At 41.2% G+C, this 22739-nt stretch overlaps 1 protein-coding gene across 2 annotated transcripts; it reads left to right on the top strand.

Annotated features, from left to right (window-relative positions):
- The first annotated feature begins 158 nt into the window (after positions 1 to 158).
- Positions 159 to 22630, top strand: yrk (Yes-related kinase). Of its 2 annotated transcripts, none has more exons than XM_074686702.1 (14): positions 159 to 725; positions 1716 to 1825; positions 11528 to 11571; positions 12376 to 12630; positions 14498 to 14600; positions 14872 to 14970; positions 15155 to 15258; positions 15366 to 15515; positions 17125 to 17280; positions 18697 to 18876; positions 19662 to 19738; positions 19827 to 19980; positions 20239 to 20370; positions 21359 to 22630. In XM_074686702.1, exons 4-14 carry the CDS (start codon positions 12399 to 12401, stop codon positions 21565 to 21567), a joined length of 1596 nt encoding a protein of 531 aa, XP_074542803.1. In that variant the 5' UTR covers positions 159 to 725; positions 1716 to 1825; positions 11528 to 11571; positions 12376 to 12398; the 3' UTR covers positions 21568 to 22630. The 2 variants fall into 2 exon arrangements, with proteins under 2 accessions (XP_074542803.1, XP_074542802.1); XM_074686701.1 differs by lacking the exon at positions 17125 to 17280 and adding an exon at positions 16316 to 16480 and having other exon boundaries at positions 163 to 725.
- The last annotated feature ends 109 nt before the right edge of the window (positions 22631 to 22739 follow it).

Genomic DNA, 22739 nt, shown 5'->3' with positions numbered 1-22739 from the left:
TGGGAATGTGTTTCTGATTTTACTTGTTCTATGTCAGGTATGGTAGAAGTCTAATTAGCCACAAGGTGGCGACAAAGACTAAAAGAAATGAGGAATGACGCCACAGCGGTCAGCTGCGGGTTCACACGTTGAACAATGTGAGTGATGAACAGTTTGTCGGCATTCTGTTTCTCCTTTCTGCTCCCCTCATTGTTTAGTATTGCTAATCGCGGTAAATGGATGGAATCCGCTCGGTTAAGCTGTGAAAGTAAGTGTGAAGTCAGAAATGAGTAGTGCTGCTTTAAGTTTGGCGGATATCACACTTATCATTCAGTCTTCCTGTAGATGCCAAACTAGACGTTAAGAAACATGTTGCGCTTGCACCCAGATCTGTCACAGTAAGTTAAAACGTATCTTACGCTCCTGGTTTAGCTCGTGTTCTGCGTTTTTTTTTCTTTTTTTAATTTTTTAGATTTTAATCATATAATTTTGCGAAAAAAATAAAGTTAACCGTACGCATTTTCTGCATATCATCTCGAAAAGACTCCTGTTTCACCATCAGTCGACTTAACAGCTGTCAGCCTCACGCGCGCGTTCCTATAGGGTGGACACCTTCTGAGCGCGTGAGAAGTCCGTTCTTCACGCGCGCGCTCACCTCTCACTTGCTCAGTACAGTGGCGCCCCGAGAGTGACCGGACACCGCTCAGCTCCAGGATTCACCGGGATAACTACGCACTTTGTGTAAGGTACGTGAGTTCGGTTACTCGTTTAATGTTTGTAAAATATGAAATAAAGTCGTTGTGGTCAGTTTGTTTGAAACAAGTTGGCCGTTGTTTTTGAGGAACTTGTTAACTTTTCTCACCAAATTGAGGGAATCTGTTTTTTTTTTGTTTTTTTTAAATGACAAGTTTTGTGGCTGTATTTAAACCATTACTTTGTGTATGAAGAAAGTTACCTATAACCTCCACATTTTTTAACAGAACGCTAAAATATATATATAAACCTGATTGATTTTTTTACTTTTCTTTTCTTTTTTTTTTCTTTTTTTTTTTTTTTGAGCAGCAAGAGTCTCTTTTTAATGGGAAAAGTAGTTGATTTTCTGATTACCTTGAGAAAGTTTTGGAGCTCTGATCACTTCGCAGGTTTTCTGTGAAAATTGGGTAATTTCGGAGTGCTCATTTAGATAAAAGGAAGTATGCATAGCTGCCTGTGAGAAGTTATTGTAGTACAGACAGCAGTACTTCCACTCTTCATGATGGTCACTCACCAGAGGATGTTCTGTTGAAATCCAACATTGCAGTATTGAAAAAGTGGAATTTATCAGAAGTTTTGTCAGCAGTCTATAAAAGTGGGACCTGTTCTCAGCAAGTACAGTTTATATATAGGTAAGAAAAGATGAAGTGCAGTTAAATCAAAAAAGTAAAAATAACTTGTGAATGAGTCTGGGTTTAGAGAAAACACTGACTACATCAACTGAGATCAAAGTAGCTCTTAAACCAGCTCATTAATTATTATCCCTACTTAATGTGAAGGTGATTTATACTGAGATGAATATACAAGAAACTAACTTCAGGACAACATAGGCCCTAACATGTCAAACTCTGTAAAGTGTTTCCGTCTGGCCCATATCTGGTGTAGTTATTTCTTGTGTTTTCCTTCTTCATGACAGAGAAAATGTTGGATGTCACACCTTCACCTTTCTCTCAGTAATGAATATCTTTCACCATTTGTTTCAGCTGTGACTGTATGAGCACGGTTTCGTGGAATTCGAGGGTGGAACTGAGGAAAAAGCACGATTAGGGTGTCCAAGGCCGGACCTCTTCATCACTTCCTGTTTCCTTACGAGGTCAGTTCCTGTCTTTAGCCCCGGGGTTAGGCAGGAAGGAAGGGGGCGTGGTTCTGGTTTTTCATTGGGGGGGTTACAAATGGACATCACCAGTGTCATTCAGCTTTCCCACCAAACATTGACAGTCAGAGGTTTCAGAAGTTTCAGAGTCAGAAGTTTCTTCCTGATTTCACCGCTTTAAAAACTCAGGGCTGAGTATTTGGGGATAAACCTATGACTTTAAGCCAAGGTTTCAAAGTTTTAGGTAATTTTTACTCTTTCACCAATGCTTACCTTTTTGTTTCTTTCATAAGGAAAAAATAAAACAATGCTTAAAAAACACAACAGTTAGACTTCAATTAATTAATTTAGCTCGGTGTCCATCTTCCAACAAGTCATCCCCGTCCTCTGTATCTTGAGGATGTGGTGACTTCATGTGGAAACAGGACGTCCCGATGACCGAGACACCTTACTTTTCCATTGCCTCCCTCCCTCCCGCCAGTTGCAGTCCAGCTCCTTTCGGACTGTGTGTGTGTGTGTGTGTGTGTGTGTTTGTTCTCTATAAGTGTGTGTGTGTGTGTGTTGTGAGTGTGAGGGTTTGGTGACAGCCTGCTTCCCATTGTCCTATCATTCCTGCTGCACTCACACGCAGCATCCTGTGGGGCTTCCTGCAGATGAGAGCGACAGACAGAGAGAAGGTAACTTACAGAGGAGCGAGACAAAAAAAAGAGGAATAAGAGAATTAGAGAAAGTTAAAGAGTATTTGTGTAAAAGTACAGAAAGTCTACAGATCTGAACAGTGTGTGAGTATGTGTGTGTTGCCTTGTGATTGTTCCCCTCTGGGAGCAGCTTATCTGCAGTCCACTGTGCAGGAAAGGGTGTGTCCTCTGGATTTGGATGTTTGCAGGCCTGACGATGGAGGGTTATAGGTTATTGTGATTTTATAACACTGCTCTGGATGCATGGTAATGCTTCCCCTGTATGAGCTGCAGCAGAAAAACAATACTTGCATGCTCATGCATCAGTGGAGATCATCTGAAAAGGTCAACTTTGTGTCCTTACAACAATACCTCTGGCTTCTTTTGGACATTTAGCTGATCATGATGATGTTCTTTACTCCTGTGTTAGGAACAGTCATGATTGTAATTTGGCTGTGAAAGAGTAATTAAAACTGACAGTTGACCTACAAAAGCAAAATAGACCATCAGGAAGAACAGCGACGAGCTCTACATATTTATTTTTAATCTCTGTCACGGGGTCAGTGACAGAAGAAACAATTTGCAGCACTCTGTTGAAACAGTTTTTCTTTGACCAGACAAAGTTACACTTTGAGTCACGTCAGCTTAATTTCTCACACAGAAACGCTGCTCTCTGTTTGCAGGACCAAAACAGCTATAGGAATAAGGCATAAAGCTTTGTCATCAGGGCTTATTAGTTCCTTTTCACAGTTTAACAAGTTTGAATTTCTAATATAGAGTGATACACCCAGGCCTTATTCTAATGAGCTCAACTTATTTTGGGATGTTCGAGGTTGACACTGCCAAAGATAAAACATCTGCAGACTGAAAAGTGAACAGCTAAAGAGGGACAGGCAGTGCAGGAAGGATGGTTTGGGTTGACATGCTGGGAAGAGGGTGCTCTGTATATTAGGTGCTTGATTTAACCTTTAACCACTGATCTGACTCAGCTCCCTGAATAGAACAAAGATCTGAGAAAAGAGAAACACATCAGTATTTACATTATGCACAGATACAGTGATGCAGATTATACAGGGCTGCTGTCTAAAATGAGAAACATTATTTAAGTGTATGAAAAACTTTCTTTATGATATTCTGCCAAGTGAGCTGGAATTTCAGATGATACAACTAAAAAATCCAGCTTCCTTTTCACACTGCCGCCTTTTGCAAACACACACTGTCTGACATCAACTGGAGGTTGAGCTGACAAGAGTTTGCTGTGAAAAGAGGCCCACATCACATATGTTGTTTGAATTCTGAGAGGTAATGTCTCAGTTTTATGTGTTTGAAAAATGAGAAGATAACAGTATTGTGCTTTGGGGCTATGAAGATTAATCCACAAATTTAATCCACGTTTTTATTAGTTCACATAGTTTTCAAGCTGACCTGTTAGCTTCAGGGATGGAGCCAGGATTTCAGTTTTAGGTGGGACAAACAAATTTTGTTTCTGTGCATTGATGGATCTGCTTGTGATCGCTCTCCATGGTACTGACTGAAGAGCAGCTCTTTCAAAATTTTTAAGGCTGTAGTAAAGGCGACATTAATCACGGTTAAATAAAAGACAAAAAAATTTACAGTCTTTCCCAAAATCATTCATTAGTTCTGGGCAAATAACACAAGGCTTAATGTTTAATAACTTCATTTAATTCTTTTAAACCAGCTAAAAAGTTTGCATAATCATAACAAAATGAACAAAATTGACAACATTTCATAATGTATTTATTTAGAATTTTTTTATTCTTATATTTTTTTTCTATTCAAAAAAGGTTTAAAGTGATACTCCTGGATGGAACAAGTTGGGTCCTATCACAAGGTTTAGGGCAGAAATTACCCCTACAGCAGTGTTTTTGTGCAGCAGAAGCCCAGGGCGCTCACACCAAACACCTCCTCCCTGCTCATCTGCCGGTTTCCTCTGCACTCAGACAGGGACATATTTTACTTGACCAAAAACACAAATAAACAGACTCCCACCAAAAAAATCTGATATCGGTCTGCATTCACTCTTTATTTAGAGAATTTTCAGCGCGTTACTTTCACACAAAAACACCGCTAAATAAGGCTCTAGTTCTTATCGTGTCTCTTCGTCCGGGCAGACTACCTATATTTGTTTATATCTGGCACACTGCGCATGCGGACTGATACACTAAGTGGCGAGCGCCTCGTAGCCAGCTGTGGCTCTGCAGCGAAGGTAGCGCCGTTTTACGACATGATGAGAACTAGAGCCTTATTTAGCGGTGTTTTTGTGTGAAAGTAACGCACTGAAAATTCTCTGAATAAAGCGTGAATACAGACCGATATCAGATTTTTTTGGTGGTAGTCCATTTATTTGTGTTTTTGTTCAAGTAAAATATGGCCCCGTCTGAGTGCAGAGGAGCAGGGAGGGGGTGTTTGGTGCGAGCGCTCTGGGCTTCTGCTGCACAAAATCACTGCTGTAGGGGTAATTTCTGCCCTAAACCTTGTGATAGGACCCAACTTGTTCCATCCCGGAGTATCACTTTAAGGTGGGTGTTAAAAAGTGGGTGGGCCTGGGACCGTTGGGCCCACCCATAACTCCGCCCCTGGTTTGCTTTATGTCCAAGAAATGAAAGAAAAAAAATCACACAAATGAACAAACGAGATGTAAACCTGTTCACACGCCGGTACCAGGGCCTTACCCAACAACTTTACCTCCCTCAGCTGACACCACAGCTCACAGGCAGCCCCAGCATTCACTCTCGTTTGTTCTCTTGCTTTATTAAATTTTCTGTGAGTCATCGCCTTTTAGTTACTTTCGATCCCTTCTTCTTACTGTGTGAGGCAGAAGTTAAGTGCAGCAAAAAAGTTTGCACGCTCATACTCGGTCATTGTTGTATTTAACTTTTAGCTCTTAACTCAGGCACTTGCATTGGACACAGCTGATGGTCTCTGAGTGAGACATGCTCAAACAGAAATACACAAAGGTCGTGACTTTAGTGTCACGTATGTTATCCAATCATTTCACTCAGATGGCTTAAATGAGAGGATAAAACCTTTACTAAAACCTTTGAATATTTACAAGAGGTTTGTCCACAACTACAACCAAAAATGTTTCTACTATAGACAACCTGTTCCACTCCAGGTAGTAGATCATTTCAGCATTACTGCTCCGGCTCGTGGCATGTGGCCATTTGTTCCCATAATGATAATAATAATAATTAAAAAAAAGATTTGAAAAATTTGTTTGATCAACAAGTCATCAGGTGCTGAAAATGAAGTTTCACTTCTTAGTGAACAAAAGTGCACATCAAGTGTGACAAGGCAAGTTCCCCATCACCCAAAGCACTTTTTACTACTCTAATTATTCCGCAGAAAAAAATCATACAAAACTTCTACAAAACTACACAACTATACAAAACTTCAGTGCATCAGTGGGTCTCTTTATGTAGCATCTACTTTGCATCATGTCTTTTAAACGTTGGCTGCACTCAACGCTGAAGACAATTAGTTTGGGGGAAGTATTTAATTAAAATTTGTTCCCTCTGAATATTGTCAGTAAATTCTGAAATGTCATTCACCTCTATTGTAGTCTGTTGGAGGCAGACTTTGGAAACCAAGTAATGAATTATTTGCATATCTTCCTATTACCCAGAGTAGATCCAAAACTGCAAATGCTAAAATGTCTTTATGGTGGGGAGAGAAGCCTGACAATCTGTTTGGAGGAACACCAACACTGCTGTTTGAAATATTTAAAAAAGAAGTATCACTGTGAGCTTTAAAGGCCACAGACAGACCGACTCATCTGAAACCACACTTCTCCTCACCAGAGGAAGCTGCTTCAGTTTCACCGTTTTCTAATAACAGAGTTTCTTCTGTGTCAGTGAGCTGCTCTATAAATCAGCTGTGAGAGCCTCGTGTGTTAAAGTGAAATTCATTATCAGTTCACCAAACAGAGGAAGTTCTCCTGCGTACTTCTGTCAAATGAATGCAGGTTAAAAAGTGGTTGTTTTGTGGTGAACTGTGGCAAGACGAGAGCTGTAATGTCAGTTGCATCATCAAGAAACAATGACAGTGCCACTTGAAGCGTATGTAGGTTTTGCAACCAGTTTAGAGCCCTGTTTCCACACGTAAAATTCTGACGACAAGGAGACGATTTCAGGACATTCAGGTCCTAAAACTGCCCGGAAAGGCTTTTTACACATGCACCTCACAGATGACGACAACGGTTAGACAACCTCACAACTCTAAATCTGTCGAGTAGAAGACATGTCTTCTGTTACTGTAAAGATAAGGCTGCAAAACTGCTATGAACCATGTCGTACCTCTTTCACCTGCTGCAGTAACACATGAGAGGACTATGAGCACAGAATCTGGGTGACTAGGTTTACAAAATGTATCTTTGGTTAAAAATGTGGTCAAAAAAGTCGCTATTGACGCAGAAAACTCTCCAAACTGATCATAGTGTCTGTCACATACTGTAGCTACTTTAACAATGAGGAACTAAAACTTTAAAAGCGCAGTTGTGATCAACACTTTGACACTAACACACACTGTGATGGTGGTGGACACATCTCATAAAAACACATCAGAAACAGTGTACATGAAGGACACACTGTGCTTTGCGTGTGATCCTCCTCGTGGTGGCTTATTTACCAGCATGTGGGTTCATGGCTGCATGTTTTCACCTGATTAGCACGCTTGACCGGTGAAGCCTTTCACTTACGTGGCTGTGGGCCCTTCTTCTTTCTGTATCTGTATGTACGACTTTCTGTTTTCATCATTGTGCTTTCTTTTTAGAACCAACACCTCAGACAAACTGGATTATCAGGTGGCATTTGTGAATTATCGCAGCGTGTGTGTGGAGAGGAAGAGAAAATTTGATCAACAGGAACCCCGGCTGAGAACAATGACTGCCCGGCAAACAGTCCACTTTATGTGCGCGTGTGTGTGTTGTTCTGGTGTGTTATCTTAGTGAAACTGTCTGTGGTCATCTGCCAGTCGTATGAAAAAAAAGAAAAAGTAGAAATAACTGACACATCAAAGATAGAGATCAAAGGAAGGAGGTTTATCTTCTGCTTCTCTTGTCTGGGTTCATGTGAAAGAGAAAATTAGGTCAAATGGGAGGATATTAAAGCTTGTTGTTGTAGGGTGTGGGCACAGAGAAAGAGAATAACAGTAACAGAGAGGAATATGTGTGTGTTTGTGTGTGATGGGGGGTTTTGTGGCGCTGCAGCTGCTTTTTGTGTTTGAGTGTGTGTGTGTGTGTGTGTGTGTGTGTGTGTGTGTGTGGATGGACTGTGTCCTGAGTTTCCAGGAAAAGGGGGGAGCCATCTGAGGGGTGGACAGGAAACTCAAACAGGGCTTACTTCCTTTAGCTCTCCTGATGGCCGACCTGATAGTGTGCTTGTTTGCACTTGTGCGAAAGTCACATTTTTCATATTTTGACCCTTCTGTGTCGTCCAGTGATGCTTTTGTTGCCTAAGACGCTGATGAAACTCTCAGAGAATCTGTGACGGCGTTTGTCTTGTGCCTTTTTCACAAAATGCTTTACCTTTGAGGGTTTTTTCCGCCTGCTGTAACCTGTATTGTTCTTTCTGTGACTGACTTCCCTCACATTCCTCAGTAGGTGGAGAGGCTACAGTTGGATCCAGAAACCACTGTACACCATTTTTTGGTCAGCCTATCAAGTTAATGATGGCTCAGATGTAAGGGTATTTTGGAGGCTGAAGGTGTTGGTGTTTTGAAACTGCATTCGGCCATGTTTCACAACATTTGACCTATGGCTAAGCCACGCCCCCTCCACCCACTCAGACAAACTATGAACATCCAGTGACAGGTGGTGTGGAAGGTGTCACAGTAGGAGAAATTTCACAGGATGTTAGTGATGGAGACGGAAAGATCAAATGTCATCTAGAAGTCACCAAAGGGATCTAAGCTATGCACTGGAAGGATATATTAGTCATGTCGTTGTTGAGAGGGTTGTTAAAAGCTTCAGTTTCAAGACATAATTTACAGGCCCCAGTGCAAACGTAACCACTGAAGTAAAGGTTTTTGACTCAAAATATGACAAAGATATAAAAGCCTTTTTACCATCTTCACTTAGTGTGTCTCTGTCAGTTTGGTGCTACAGTATTTACATTGGATCATTCAGCAAAACGTTTCCTAACATTCATTTTCTCTGCTTTTCCAGATCAGTCAATGACGCTGAGCAACAGAAGTTATCATTAGTTTAATCTAGGGATGTCCTGATATTACATTTTCACTTCCGATAAGATACCGATACTGCAGCATTGAGTATTGGCCGATACCGATGTTAATCTGATACGATATCAGCATTAAACATGCATACTTTGATTACTTATTTAGTAGTATGTCTGTCATGTTATAAAAGGCTCGATCAAGTGATATTATTCAAACAAAGAACAGTAGTCAGCAACAGTAGGTATGAGGAAAAACTGACCCATTTATTATTAACCAATGGGTAACAGAAACTGCTTATATCAGAGATTGTAGATGCATTCCGATACGATACCGATACTTGTTTTTTTGCTGATATTGGACCGATATCCGATACCAATATCGGACTGGGACACCTCTAGTTTAACCAGAGCCCTTTGGAAAACAGCTAACAATGATTTACGATCACCAAAGAACAAAATACTGGAACAAAATAGACCAATTAACTCCCAACAAACAAAGAGACATTATTAACAATGTAGCTAAGCGCTACCGTTGGGCCAAGTTTAGCTATTTGTTAGAGATGTTAAAGATTACTTCACATTTCTTTCTAGCAAAGCGTCAACATGTTGCCTCAAAACAGAAGTCAGCTTACCTATGAACAGATGTAGACATCCTGGTTCATTTTATTCACGTTGAGTTGATCTTGTGGTCTACTGCACAACTCTATCCATTCGGTGGTGAGATGTGGCTTATGAAAGGGTAAAAAACATGACCCCCCGTTGCTCAGCCTTTCAGGATACCTTGTGTTGGAGTTAAATGTTTCCCATGACCACCATATGACAATTTTTAAAACTTAAAATCTGAGTAAAACCTCATAAAATCCAACAAAAACAGACTTTCCACAACACATTTCAAAGGACTTCAGGGCAGAGGATGTCCAGTGTATGGGAATGGTTAAATGCACTGTGGTTGGCTCATTGCATTTAAAGGCGGGACTTAGCCATAGGCCAATTAGCTCACCCAAAGCAGCACTTCCAGGCCTAAGAAATAACATCTGGAAATAACTACCAAATCAAAGACCTTTATTTAGAATAGAATCGAATTGAATAGAAAATACTTTATTTATCCCCGAGGGGAAATTCAGGAGTCACAGCAGCAATTAAGAAAACAAAAGAAAGAAAGTATATCAAAAGTGCAAAAAGGTCCACAAGAAAATAGATGACGACATCCCGTTCACCACTCTCACTCTCACTCTCCGTCAGCCACGTCCGTGAACAGCACGATGCCACTCTGCCCTCCGGCAGCCCCTCTGCCGCCGGGCTAGCACGGCTAGCTCGTCCATCCCACCAGAGATAGATCCCACGTTCCCAACAACGATGGATGGAAGGACAGGTCCACGTCATCACCTCCCAGTTCACACCCGAGAACCAGCACATTGTCCTCACCTTATCCTCCTCAGCTCGAGGGAAATCATCAAGCCCTACACTAGTTAGCATTGACATGCTACAGGCTGCTAACAGCTAATTTCACATGTAAACAATGCAGCCATGGTTACATGTAGGATCTCCAGACAAACACAGGAGAAAAGTAGTAAAAATATCACTGAAGCCACAAAAAGTTTGGTGTCCATGACCAACAAATGAGCCATACAAAGTGATGATCCACTGCAAATACAATGATGACAAAAAAGAGATGAAAAAATTACAAGGAACGGACAAAGAAGAGAGCTGCTGCAAAAGGCAGCTAATTGGGCAGCGCCTAGCAACGAAATTATTAAGGAAAGTTTTCTCTATTCTACTCATTTTCTAAGTTGAAAAGTGAAGCGAAAGTTTCATGTTTAGATTGATAGACACCTAACAGTAGTGACGGCATACAATGGATTTCATAAATGAGCTTTAGAAATGCAAGTAGCTAGATCCTGTGCATCCTGTGACAGTTAGCAAGAACCAGCTGTTTCCACCCGTTGTTAGTGCTTCAGCTAAGCTAAGCTAACTGGGTTCAGAATGTGCAATCAGTACTTAAGGTTGCAAACAGCTGTAGTCAAACACTGTCTCTCCTCTGAAAAGTAAAAAAAAAGTTATCTTGTTTTAGCTTCTTTTTGAAAGATTTTTTCCCGTTAAGCTTTTGCTTTGAGTAGGCAGATCTGGATAAACACTCATCTTAGCATTAGATGAGCTCTCCTGTAGAATAAAATCTTCCACATGATGTGTGCAAGTATGTGCAGGCATTGGTGAACACAATCAGAATGTTCTCGTGTTCTCTGTATGTTATTTCCTCTGGATACGATCACCAGCTTTTGCTTGGTCAACTGAAGTTCAAACAATGACGCTCCATCACAACTGGAAGTCTGTACTGTATACATGAAGAAACCTGTGTAACTTTGTCAGTGTGTGTCAGTTAGGCCTGCTCAATGATGACATGCACAGGTTGATTTCACCACAACACACACACACACACACACACACACACACCCACACCCACACACACACACACACACACACACACACACACACACACACACACACACACACACACACACACACACACACACACACACACACACACAGCTCTTGACCAGAATACAAGAGTAAACAGAAGAGCAGAAAGGGAAGTGGCTAACCTCACATCTCTCTTTGTCTCTCCCTATCTAGAGCTGTCTACTTTTTTCTTACTCCTCTGTCTCCTCACGTCTCCCCTCACGCGTCTTTTTATTCATGCTTTACTGCTCTTGAGCCTTCCTCTCACACTCTCTATCACCTCCTCCGTCTCCGCTCCTCTGCCACTCATCCTGTCCTGCCCCGCCGCTCCCTCATTCTAGCCCTCGTCACTCACCTTTTTCTTTTTTTTTCAGTGGCGATGGTGATTGACAGATGATCTGACAGAGGAAGACATCAGGTGAGAAAAAAGTTAACTTCCTCCTCCTGCCTTAACTCCAGCTCCCCCCTCTCTTCTTCTTCCCATCTTCTCAGGGGAAGTAAAGTTTTTTGTGTAAACTTTGTGACTTCACACTCAGCTCAGTCCCTCACACCCTGTTTTCTAACACTCGGTGACTGCCTGTATAATTGTTAATGTGTGATGCTTTCACTTTCTCTCCACCTGTCTTTTAGAAATCGGCTGCACAGTCAGACATTAAAGGAAACGAAACCTACACAGTGTTACAGTAGCACCACGCTGATCCATTTAAATTGATGTTGATTCGACAAATCACACTTTTTTTTTGTTAAAGGAGTGGCTCTGTATAATTTAGAAAAATACAGATATCACATGAACTCTGTCAACTCAGAATGAGGAAACTGTTGTAGATTAGGTTAGATTGAAGGTTCCCTGAATGATGTCTTTACAATGTCACTTTGTTTATCGAGGTGTTTGTGGTATAAAGTTTGATAAATGTTGCTGTTTTCTTTGCACCTGATGGGAAGACGTGGAGTTGCTTTACGTAAGGACAAAAACTGGACAAGCTTCGTCCTGACTTTGTAGGAATGTTACAACTGTTTGATGCTTTAATGACAGGTGTTGTTCCTTGTTAGGACTGAGAGGGAAATAAATGTGGATTTGTAGCTTATTCTGTGTTAACATGGTTACTTTAGTTAGTGGTGTTCCTCTCTTTCGTTCTGAACTTACTTTTTTCACACCTCTAAACCAACACATGGTTTCAAAGGATCGCTTTACCGAACCAGCTAACTTTGCTTCTTTTCACAGACTCCATCTCTGCGCTGGTTATTATGGGGTGTGTCTGTTGCAAGCAGAAAAAGTCTGCCAAAGAAGCAGCAACAACAGCAGCAGCAGATATTACAAATCAGTCTCCTAGCAGCCCAGATGGAGGGTCCTCCACAGCCTTCAATTCAGGCCGTTACTGCCCCGACCCCACTCAAACCATCCCCGACTTCAACAAGGGCTTTTCCTCCAGCGCCATCTTCCCCAACACCAATGCACAGCGACCTGGAGGCATAACAAGTAGGACTGTTTGTTTGTCTGTGAAAGTAATCAGAAACAAAATCTTAAACTGGATGAGATTAATTTGACTGTTTTTCACTTATCAGACATGAAGAGATATTTATGTGAGTTATTTTTGTAAACAGATGAGATTAGATTCTAAAAAAGATATTCCAAACCAGAATACCCACCAATCAAGAACATATACATCCTAAAGTAGCATCATCTTTGAATCATACAATCCAGTGATGGGAAAAGCAGTTCTTTCAGTTTTTCATGTCATTTGGTTTAGTTTGGTATAGTTTAGTTTAGTTTCTTTTCGTTTCGTTTCGTTTTCCACTCCTTATCCGTGTCCGGGTCACGGGGGCAGCAGTGCCATAAGCCAATGACCCCTGTCCCTGGCCACTTCCACCAGCTCCTCTGGGGGGGAAACCAAGGCGTTCCCTGGCCAGTCAAGAAATACAATCTCTCCACCGTTTCCTGGGTCCCTGGTTGGACACGCCCGAAACACCACCTGAGGGAGGTGTCCAGGAGGCATCCTCACCAGTAGCCTGAACCACTTCATCTGGCTCCTCTCCATGCGGAGGAGCAGCCGCTATACTCCAAACCTCTCCCTGATGTCCGAGCTATGAACCCTATCCCTAAGGCTGAGCCCAGACACCCTGTGGAAGAAACTCATCAGTAGAGTAGATTCAGTAAAGTGATTCATTTAAAAGACTCATTCACTGAATTGCTTTGAACTTCACAGCAGAATGCTTGTGAATCGGACTTAAATGAGGTGAAACGCATCTGAACAGTGGGCGGTGAATAAACAGCAAATGAGCTGAGACTTAAGTGGGATAAAGTTACAGTTTGCAAACTGAGAGCTCACAAATCACAGAGTACCCAAATCACTTACTGACTGTCTGACTGAGAGGGACAGAAAGAGACTCCCGTTCAGTACATTCAATGAACAACTTGCTACTTCCTTGGTTTTGGAGACATCAGAGGGAGATGTAAGAGTGGGCTTGAGTGACACAGGACTCCCGACCTGTTTAGTCTGTATCACTGACCTGAAAGGCAGCGGCAGGGCGTGCATGGGCAACTCTTATGGTCTAAAGAGAGAGACATTAGACGGAAAGAAGGCGAGAGCAACTGAAGTTAAGAATTGAACGACTCTTTTCTTTTGGGGATTCAGTTCAGTTTGTTCATCCAGATGATTCCTTTTATTTGAATGAATCATTCACCGGTGCGGCTTGTCTGACACGTGAACTTTCTGATTTATGAGTCAATCTCTGAGTGATTTATTGCAGGTATAAACAGATTTCTCATTTTAAGCAGCTGGGATCAGTTCTCTCTCTGTTTCCTCCATGCAAAGGTATTAGATATTTGGCCGATTAATAAAGTTACCATCAGATTATTACACACTGAAGTCCATTTTTTCAATTTCTTTCATTTTTTTTCAATTAAATCTGAGGTGATATTACATGTCAGTTATCTAATTTGTCATATTTAATGGGTTTTTCAATATTACAAAGTTTTTAGAGAAAGAATCTAACGACACTTCCTTACTGAGAGGCAGTTAAAGTCAATCAGGCTCATGAATTAACTGTGGCTGAACCAATAAATATAGTTATGTCTTGAAAAAGTCTTTAGATCTTTGCCCTTCACATCTAACAGTGGCATTTGTTTCAAGATGGAGCCTCACAGTTAGTATGAAACAGAGGATTGCTTTAATTTAAAGAAATTATTTAAGACAGCTGAGTAAAAGAGGGTCTGTTATAAAAAGCTACAGTGCTTTTAAAGTGGTATGAACTCATTTGCATAACTGGAAACGTATAACCCTCCTCTTGTCTACTGTTGCATGTTTTCATTTTATCTTCTCGTGTCTGTGTGAACACGCATCCAGGTGGAGGAGTCACTCTCTTTATAGCTCTGTATGACTACGACGCTCGCACTGAAGATGACCTCACATTTCAGAAAGGGGAGAAATTCCAGATCATCAACAACACGTATGTGTTAAAAATACATTAAAAACTAAATAACAGGTGGTTTTTTTTCCTGTGATCAGGGTCAAAGTGTTAAATAAGATGATTTGTGGCTCTAAATGCTTATTGCATCTTTTGCCCCAATTAAATACCACAAACTGCAAGTGACTGTTAGCCATTAACTCAGGAAACTGCTGCTGATGAAGTCGACAGAAATATATTTTTAAACATTGTCTAAATCCACCTTAGAAAAAAAAATCACATGGAGATTGCTCATTTCTCTTTCTTTTTACAGAGAGGGTGATTGGTGGGAGGCTCGCTCATTGGACACAGGCAACTCAGGTTACATCCCCTCCAATTATGTAGCTCCTGTGGACTCCATACAAGCTGAAGAGTGAGGACAGACACACACACACACACACACACACAAACACACACGCAGCAGTGACTCTTTATGTATATTGCTCTGAGGATTTAATGTGAAATATTTCTGAATGGGTTGACATGAATTTTTAGAATGGGGTCAGATGATGTGACGTGATGCAGTGATAACACAAGTGTTGTGGTCATGGCAACAGATGGTATTTTGGTAAGATGGGGAGGAAGGATGCAGAGCGACAGCTGCTAGGCCAGGGCAACCAGAGGGGTACTTTCCTCATACGAGAGAGCGAGACCACCAAAGGTGAGTGTTCCACAAACAGACGCAAGCTAACTCTGTACAAAGGCTAAATGTTCTGATCGATGACAAACACTTTCACTCTGTTCAACCACCTCTGATTCTGTGTCCAGGGGCTTACTCTCTGTCTATCCGTGACTGGGACGACAACAAGGGGGAACACGTGAAGCATTATAAGATCCGTAAACTGGACAACGGTGGTTACTACATCACCACTAGGTCTCAGTTTGACACAGTTCAGCAGCTTGTAGAGCACTACACAGGTAACGCTCAAACACACAGCTCCACATTTCTTTCTTGTCTTCTGTCAAATTAACATGTGCTCTTATTCTTTTGACAATGTTTATCTGCACAGCTGCAAAAAGAAAATAATCCACGTGATCTGTGTCATCAGTTTAAACTTTATTCAAACGGTTGACTACTTTCTGTTGGATTTGTGATTCTTTGATTAGAAATTTAGCTTTGACTATATTTGTCTGTGAGATGTTTAGGGAATGATTTTATATTATTCTCTATTTACTACGTTTGTGTTTTTGGTTTTTCTTTTTCAAAAAGAGAAATGATAATAATAATGTATATATATGATTTAATCTTGGATTTCAGCATTCTAACCTAATAATGGGTAACAACACTTCTTCAGCATATTCTCAACTTAGACTTTTCAGTTGAATTCACAGTTGTTTTAACAGCTCAGGCTCCACACCCTTAACTTCCTCTGCTCTCTCACAGTGTAAATCTGCCCCCTAGTGGTGATAACTACCTCTCATTCTGCAGGGGGTGACTTTACATTACAGGATCATCATCAACTTATTGGCCCCTTTGAAAAAGAACTCATTTGTTTTTCTTATGACTCGTAGTATGTGCTGCTTAAATTATTTGTTAATGCCTATTTCGCTTTCTGCTTTTCTGTGTATGTATTTGATTAACTTGTCAGTTGCACAAGCGCATAAGCAACCTGTCTTGTTTTGTCTTTATCTCTCTGTACGCCACTTCTGCTCTCTGCTTTCTCTCCCTCTTGTTTCCTCTTTTCTCCGCCTGTCTGTTTGTCTCCTCTCTCGCTCAGAGAGAGCAGCGGGGCTGTGCTGCCGTTTGATTGGCAGTTGCAAGCGGGGTATGCCTAAGCTGGCCGACTTATCAGTGAAGACCAAGGATATGTGGGAGATTCCCCGCGAATCCCTGCAGCTGATTAAGAAACTTGGCAACGGGCAGTTTGGAGAAGTGTGGATGGGTAGGAAGGGTTGTGTTGAGTTGCAGTGGGAGGAAGGTGACATCTGGAGCACACCTGGATAAAAAAAGGCATTAAAAGATGAGCAGGTACATTTAAATCTTGGTTGTTTTCAGTTCACAAGAACATAAGAGAAGACTTCTTGTGGTAGGAAACAAACACTTTCACAAACACCCTGTAAAGCCCTGTTCATCTGCCCGAGTCTCTGTACCTGCAGATATACACCTCAAGAATTGGGCACACAAAAACACCCAGTTACACATACACACACACACACACACATGCCAGCACACATTCAGTTTATAGATGAGCTAATTTTAGAAGACAGTGTATGGAATAGAAACTAAAGCGGTGAAACAAATCCTTGATAAATCTCTGTATGTGATAACAATTACACACAGGCAGCAGCTTATGAATAAAAATATGTCTTTCTTTACCATCCATGTGTGCTCAGTTGAGCCCCTCCTCCCCAGTTTTTGCATGTGCATGTCTCATCATCTCACCTCATCTCTCTACCACCCCCAAACCCCCAACCTATCTTCTTTCCATCCTTCCCCCATCACTACACCCTTTCCCTCTACTAATCATCCACTTTACTCTGTCCTTTCTCCCTGACTCCAACCTCCTCATACCCTTCCATCTGATAGGCAGCAATGATGGCCTGTGTTATTATCTGACCAAGGCCTGTCCTAACAACACCCCGCTCACCATGGGCCTTGGGCGGGACGCCTGGGAGGTGTCCAGGGAGACGCTGTCCTTGCAAGCAAAGCTGGGACAGGGCTGCTTTGGGGACGTTTGGATGGGTGAGAGTGACAACCTTTGATGTCCTCCGGAGGCTCAGAGGCAGCGCTGTCATGTTATATATGTACCAGGCCAGATTATGGCAAAGTTTTATTCTGAGTCCTGTAGAGAAATACAGTGAAAAGAATCAATCACACAAATTTATGGTGACTAAATCATTGTGTCAAAACTTTTGTTTATCCTGGGACCACACAGCTGATCTGGGCAGTAATCTCCCAACAGTTTTTATCGTAAGCTGTCACATGGCAGGAGCACACTCTTTATGACATAAAATTATACACAACAATTTGACTTTTACAGTGCTGAGGCAAAGTTTCTTGGTCGTATTTAAAGGTAGGGTCTGCAGGAATTTTTGTCACTTGTTGGTAAAAACAACATTCAAATTGGGGTCCTCCTCCTTGGCTCAGTGCCAGCAGCAGCGCACACCCACAGCCTCCAACTACAGCTACATGAATATACCCATTAGCCCACCTGTAGCATCATGCTTCTACATGGGAGAGACTTGAGAGTGATGCACCTGACTTGGCAGGTTAGCATCAATTGGCAACCTCCAGTCGAAAAATATGAGACAATGTGGAAGCGCTACAATCTGCTGTTCCCTGAGTGTCCACTTGAGACTGGCTCTGGGTGTACTGTAAGTCAGTTGAGGCAGACAGACACTGATACACAAGTATAGAGGCCCATAGGAGAAGATTGAGCAGGAAAAGTTGACATTTTATTTCTTTAGAAAAATCCTGCAGACGCTACCTTTAATATTTTTCTGTCACTGAGTATTTATGACATATGTCTTTGTGTGGAGGTGAAGTTAGATGTCTTTAGTCCAAGATTCCCCAAAGACGTCCTGACAGCATGTGATATGTTTTAATATATGAAGGCTATAATAGAATCTAGTGCATATCTGGGCATTGAGTAAGTAACTGATAAGAAAGGTAATAACTGAGTTCTATTTAACAAAAATGGACTTTCTAATATTATATTCTTTAAAACTAAATTAGCATGTTTTTCAGTTTCAGAGACTTCTACTGAAAACAGGCCCTCCATATACCAATGTTGGTTTTTCTGAGCTGTGTGGAGAAAACCCCTGAAGCTCCAAAGCTTCGTCTGTCCGTGTATTTCAGCTGCTGCTGGGTTACTGTCAGACGAGTAAACCTCCCCCTTTCTTCCCCCAACAGCATCACCAATCTCATGTCATGCATGCTATCAAATAACTGTCACCCGCATGCATCAGGAGTTTGATCCCATGTTTGTTACCGCCTACAGATTGTGTTGTGTGTGTGCAAGTGTGTGCATGCGTGTGTGTGTGTGTGATACATAGTCACCTTGTCGGTATGCCTGAAATTGGTTTGTCCGCCTGCACAGTGTGTCTCTGTGTGTCAGTGAGTTACGTGTGCGCTCACATCCTCTTGTCTGTATGCCAGGCATGTGGAACGGTACCACCAAGGTAGCAGTGAAGACTCTGAAGCCAGGAACCATGTCCCCTGAGGCCTTCCTGGAGGAGGCTCAGATCATGAAGAGACTCCGCCACGACAAGCTGGTGCAGCTCTACGCAGTCGTTTCTGAGGAGCCAATCTACATTATCACTGAGTTCATGAGCCAAGGTATCAGGATGAGTACACTGTCATACCTGCAACACACTGCAGATGGAAAGCTTTCAGACACTTGGCTCACAAAGCTGTGAAAGTGTACTACAAGTGTGCTACATGTGCACAGAATGAGAATAATACAAAGGCATTGGAAAATGTAAAGGTATAAAAGTGTTTTGCCTTCCTCTTTATCTACAGTCTGATTAATGAGAATCAAGGGAATTCTTCATGGTTGATTTTGAATATTTTACAATTAATTAAAATCTTGAATCTGAAAACTAAATCTTCATCTTGACCACAACAAAACAATATATATATATATCCTGTTCTTTGGCTTCTTTCTCAACTTACAAACATCATTCATATTGAATTACTGACATATCCAGTTCAGTGCCGCTGACCACATGAACAAACACAACTCCCAAAAAGCAACCAAGGCGGTCAAGATATTCAACCAAAATTAAACATTTTGGCAACTCTGATCGAAGGTTTTATATCGATCAGGGAGACATTTCATAATTTAGAAGACCAGAGTCACCCTGTTTGGGAAAACTTTCGATTTCTTTCAATCCAAGACAGCCTTTTGAATCCTTTGAGTGTGACCTTTGACCTCTGTGTGAGGATAGCCAGAGGGGGAATGAAACTTTAAAAACACCAAAAATGTATCACCCTGTTTGAATTTCAAAAGATACTGTACATCAAACATTTAATTTATATTTGTACAGAGTATCTTACAGAGAATATAAATAAGCTTGAAGAGGTATACACGCTCCTCATGATGCTTCTGATTTGTCGCACAGGAAGTCTGTTGGACTTTTTAAAAGACGGGGAGGGTCAGAGTCTGAAGCTGCCTCAGCTGGTGGACATGGCTGCTCAGGTGACTTACACTGAAACACTCAAATATAAACACACAATAAGAAACTTTTACTTTCTTTCTGAGTTTTGGATTTATTTTTTGTTCACAGATTGCAGCAGGAATGGCGTACATTGAGAGGATGAACTACATCCATCGGGACCTGCGAGCAGCCAACATCCTTGTAGGGGACAATCTGGTGTGCAAGATCGCTGACTTTGGCCTGGCTCGGCTCATTGAGGACAATGAGTACACTGCCAGACAAGGTAACAGCATGTTATTTAAACTTAATGTATGTGTGTGTGTGTGTGTGTGTGTGTGTGTGTGTGTGTGTGTGTGTGTGTGTGTGTGTGTGTGTGTGTGTGTGTGTGTGTGTGTCCGCATATCAAAGAGAGCGGAGGAGAGCCATAGTTGCACAATGTGATGATTAAGAGTGTCTGCCTCTGCCTCCATGCCTATATTTTTATATATAACCTATCCTAATTATATGATTATGCGTCTTCACTGTGTTGCCATGGTTTCAGGGGCAAAGTTCCCCATCAAGTGGACGGCGCCAGAAGCAGCGCTGTATGGACGCTTTACCATCAAGTCAGATGTCTGGAGCTTTGGCATCCTGCTAACTGAGCTCATCACTAAGGGACGGGTGCCATACCCAGGTACTGTATGACACCTGCTGTTTACTGTTTCATCATCTAACACAGAAACAGGCCTCTCTCTATATACATATTTATCTATCTATCTCTCCCTATATGTGTATATATATGTTCCATAAATAAGATAAACACAGAAAAAACAGCATAAAGGAGAGACAGTTCCTTTAAAAAAAATAAAGTCTAACTTACATTTTCTTACCATATTAAATCATGAGTTTAGATCGTTTGAGCCACAGAGAGACAGACCATTTCATCCACTGCCAGTTTGCTTCTCAAATGTTCAGTGACCATGCTTGTGTTGTCTTTATTTTTCTCCCCTGGATTAAGATATCACTCAAGTTAATGAAGGATTAGAATCTTTTCCTGTCATTTATAGAGTTTGTGAGGAATAAAAGTGGCATCATATGCAATCACAACACAAGTTGCAGGAAAAAAATAGAGAATAGAGAGAATAAAGATAAGTAAAAATAGCATTATCATAATACTTTAATAATATCTATGACTTGTATTGTAACCAATGATATTAAGGCACACAAAAAGTGTATTTAAATTCATTAATTCATCACTTTAAAAAGACTTCATAAACCTCCGGGCATACTGGACACTCATGGTCAGGACTGAAGTTAACCCTCCATTCCAAAAAGTTTTAAAGGGAGGCCCTGGCATTGAAAATCAGGGGGAGTTTTTTCAGAGAATAGCACCCTCACAAACCAGGACAGAAATGGCAAACAATGTTGGTCCAGCACTAAATGTATATATTTACATATTTTTAAAGTCACTTTGTGTGACTGTCTTGCTTACTGCTGTTTCATATTTACAGTACATTGACAATATCTCATTTAATATTGGTCACTCTGTGGGATTCTTAGAGCTGTCTTATTTTCAGTCCTCACCTATTATATTGGTTTGATTCTTCTGCTGTTTTTAAATCTTGTGCACCTCCTGTGTCCACATCATACCTCACCTCCCCTCCATCCCTCCCTCCCTCCAGGCATGAACAACCGTGAAGTTCTGGAGCAGGTGGAGAGGGGCTACAGGATGCCCTGTGCCCCAGGGTGCCCCGCCTCGCTCCATGAACTGATGCTGCAGTGCTGGAGGCGCGAGGCTGACGAGAGGCACACGTTTGAGTACCTGCAGTCCTTCCTCGAAGATTATTTCACCGCCACAGAACCGCAGTATCAGCCGGGAGAAAACCTGTGACCACACACAAACATACACAGGGGACAGATGTAGAGCAATAAAAAGACCAACAGCACACACACAAACATCCATTACATACATCTTGAAATACATATCATTGCATTTTTTGCATATAGTTTCCTTCCTTTGGTTATAAACCACTGCAGACGTTCAGGACTGATCACTCCACGATGTTAAGGAGCAAAGTCGGAGCTCTGCTTGTCAGGCCTTGCAGTAATGTTGCTTTACTCAGTAGCCATGACAACAAGGAACTGAAAGAAGATGTAGATGGTTGTGTTGAGGTGGGGGAAGTCAGTTTTGTACATGATGTGTTTGGTTACCATGTATGTTCAGTCCTTTTTATGTCTGTTACTGGGTAAAGAAACGTAATTAGCCAACTGTTTGCCTTAGATATAGAAACTCTGAAGTCCAACAGGTTTCAAACTTCAGTTTAAGCAATATCTATTAAAATAAGAAAGTGAAATGAAGCTGCTGAACCTTGACTATAATAAGAACATCATGCACACAAACACAATATCTCCTTATCCATCTTAAAGGTGAAGCTAATCACAAACAGTACACCAACATGTGCCTTAAAGTGGTCAAATAAAGGGCTGTTTAAGATAAAAATACATTCAGCGCCTTCTAAGTGAAATTTAAAAGATGGTGAGGAAACCTCTTTGTTTGACGGTTTATGACAATTGTGTATGAGCTGTCTCATTTCTTGGTTTTAATTTAACTTGGTCATATCAATGCATCACAAAGATTTCTAGACTGAATAAGCATGTATACTGTTTTCATTAATTGGGAGGGCAGGGAGAAATGCCACACACCAAAGAGAACATGATGTATGTTTGAAAAGTAAATGTTTTAAATGTCTGTGTAACCTTCATGTCAATATTTCCCTGTCAAGTTATTATAATAAAGAAATCTTTTTCAGGCTCAAATGTGTCTCTGACTTGGTCTGCTCTGGGACATCTGTGTAGTTTCTGTTGGCGTTTTTAAATTATCCCAAGGTTCTTTAAAAAAAAAAAAAGTACAGTTGCCGTTTTCTTAAGTCTGCCTTTGTATCATGTAAACCCGTGTGACCACATATTCCTTTTTGAATTAATTTAAGTTTCTGTACAGTTATTCTAAAATAAAACCATAGAAACAAATGAAGTGAGTGAGGCTTATTCATCATTTCTTTAAAG

Source organism: Halichoeres trimaculatus, unplaced genomic scaffold, assembly GCF_033239565.1.
Source record: "Halichoeres trimaculatus isolate MK-OKI-2021-1 unplaced genomic scaffold, fHalTri1.1 fHalTri1_scaffold_14, whole genome shotgun sequence".
Classification (NCBI taxonomy): Eukaryota; Metazoa; Chordata; class Actinopteri; order Labriformes; family Labridae; genus Halichoeres; species Halichoeres trimaculatus.
The sequence above is the reverse complement of the archived record's forward strand: the minus strand, read 5'-3'. Positions and strand labels throughout refer to the sequence as shown.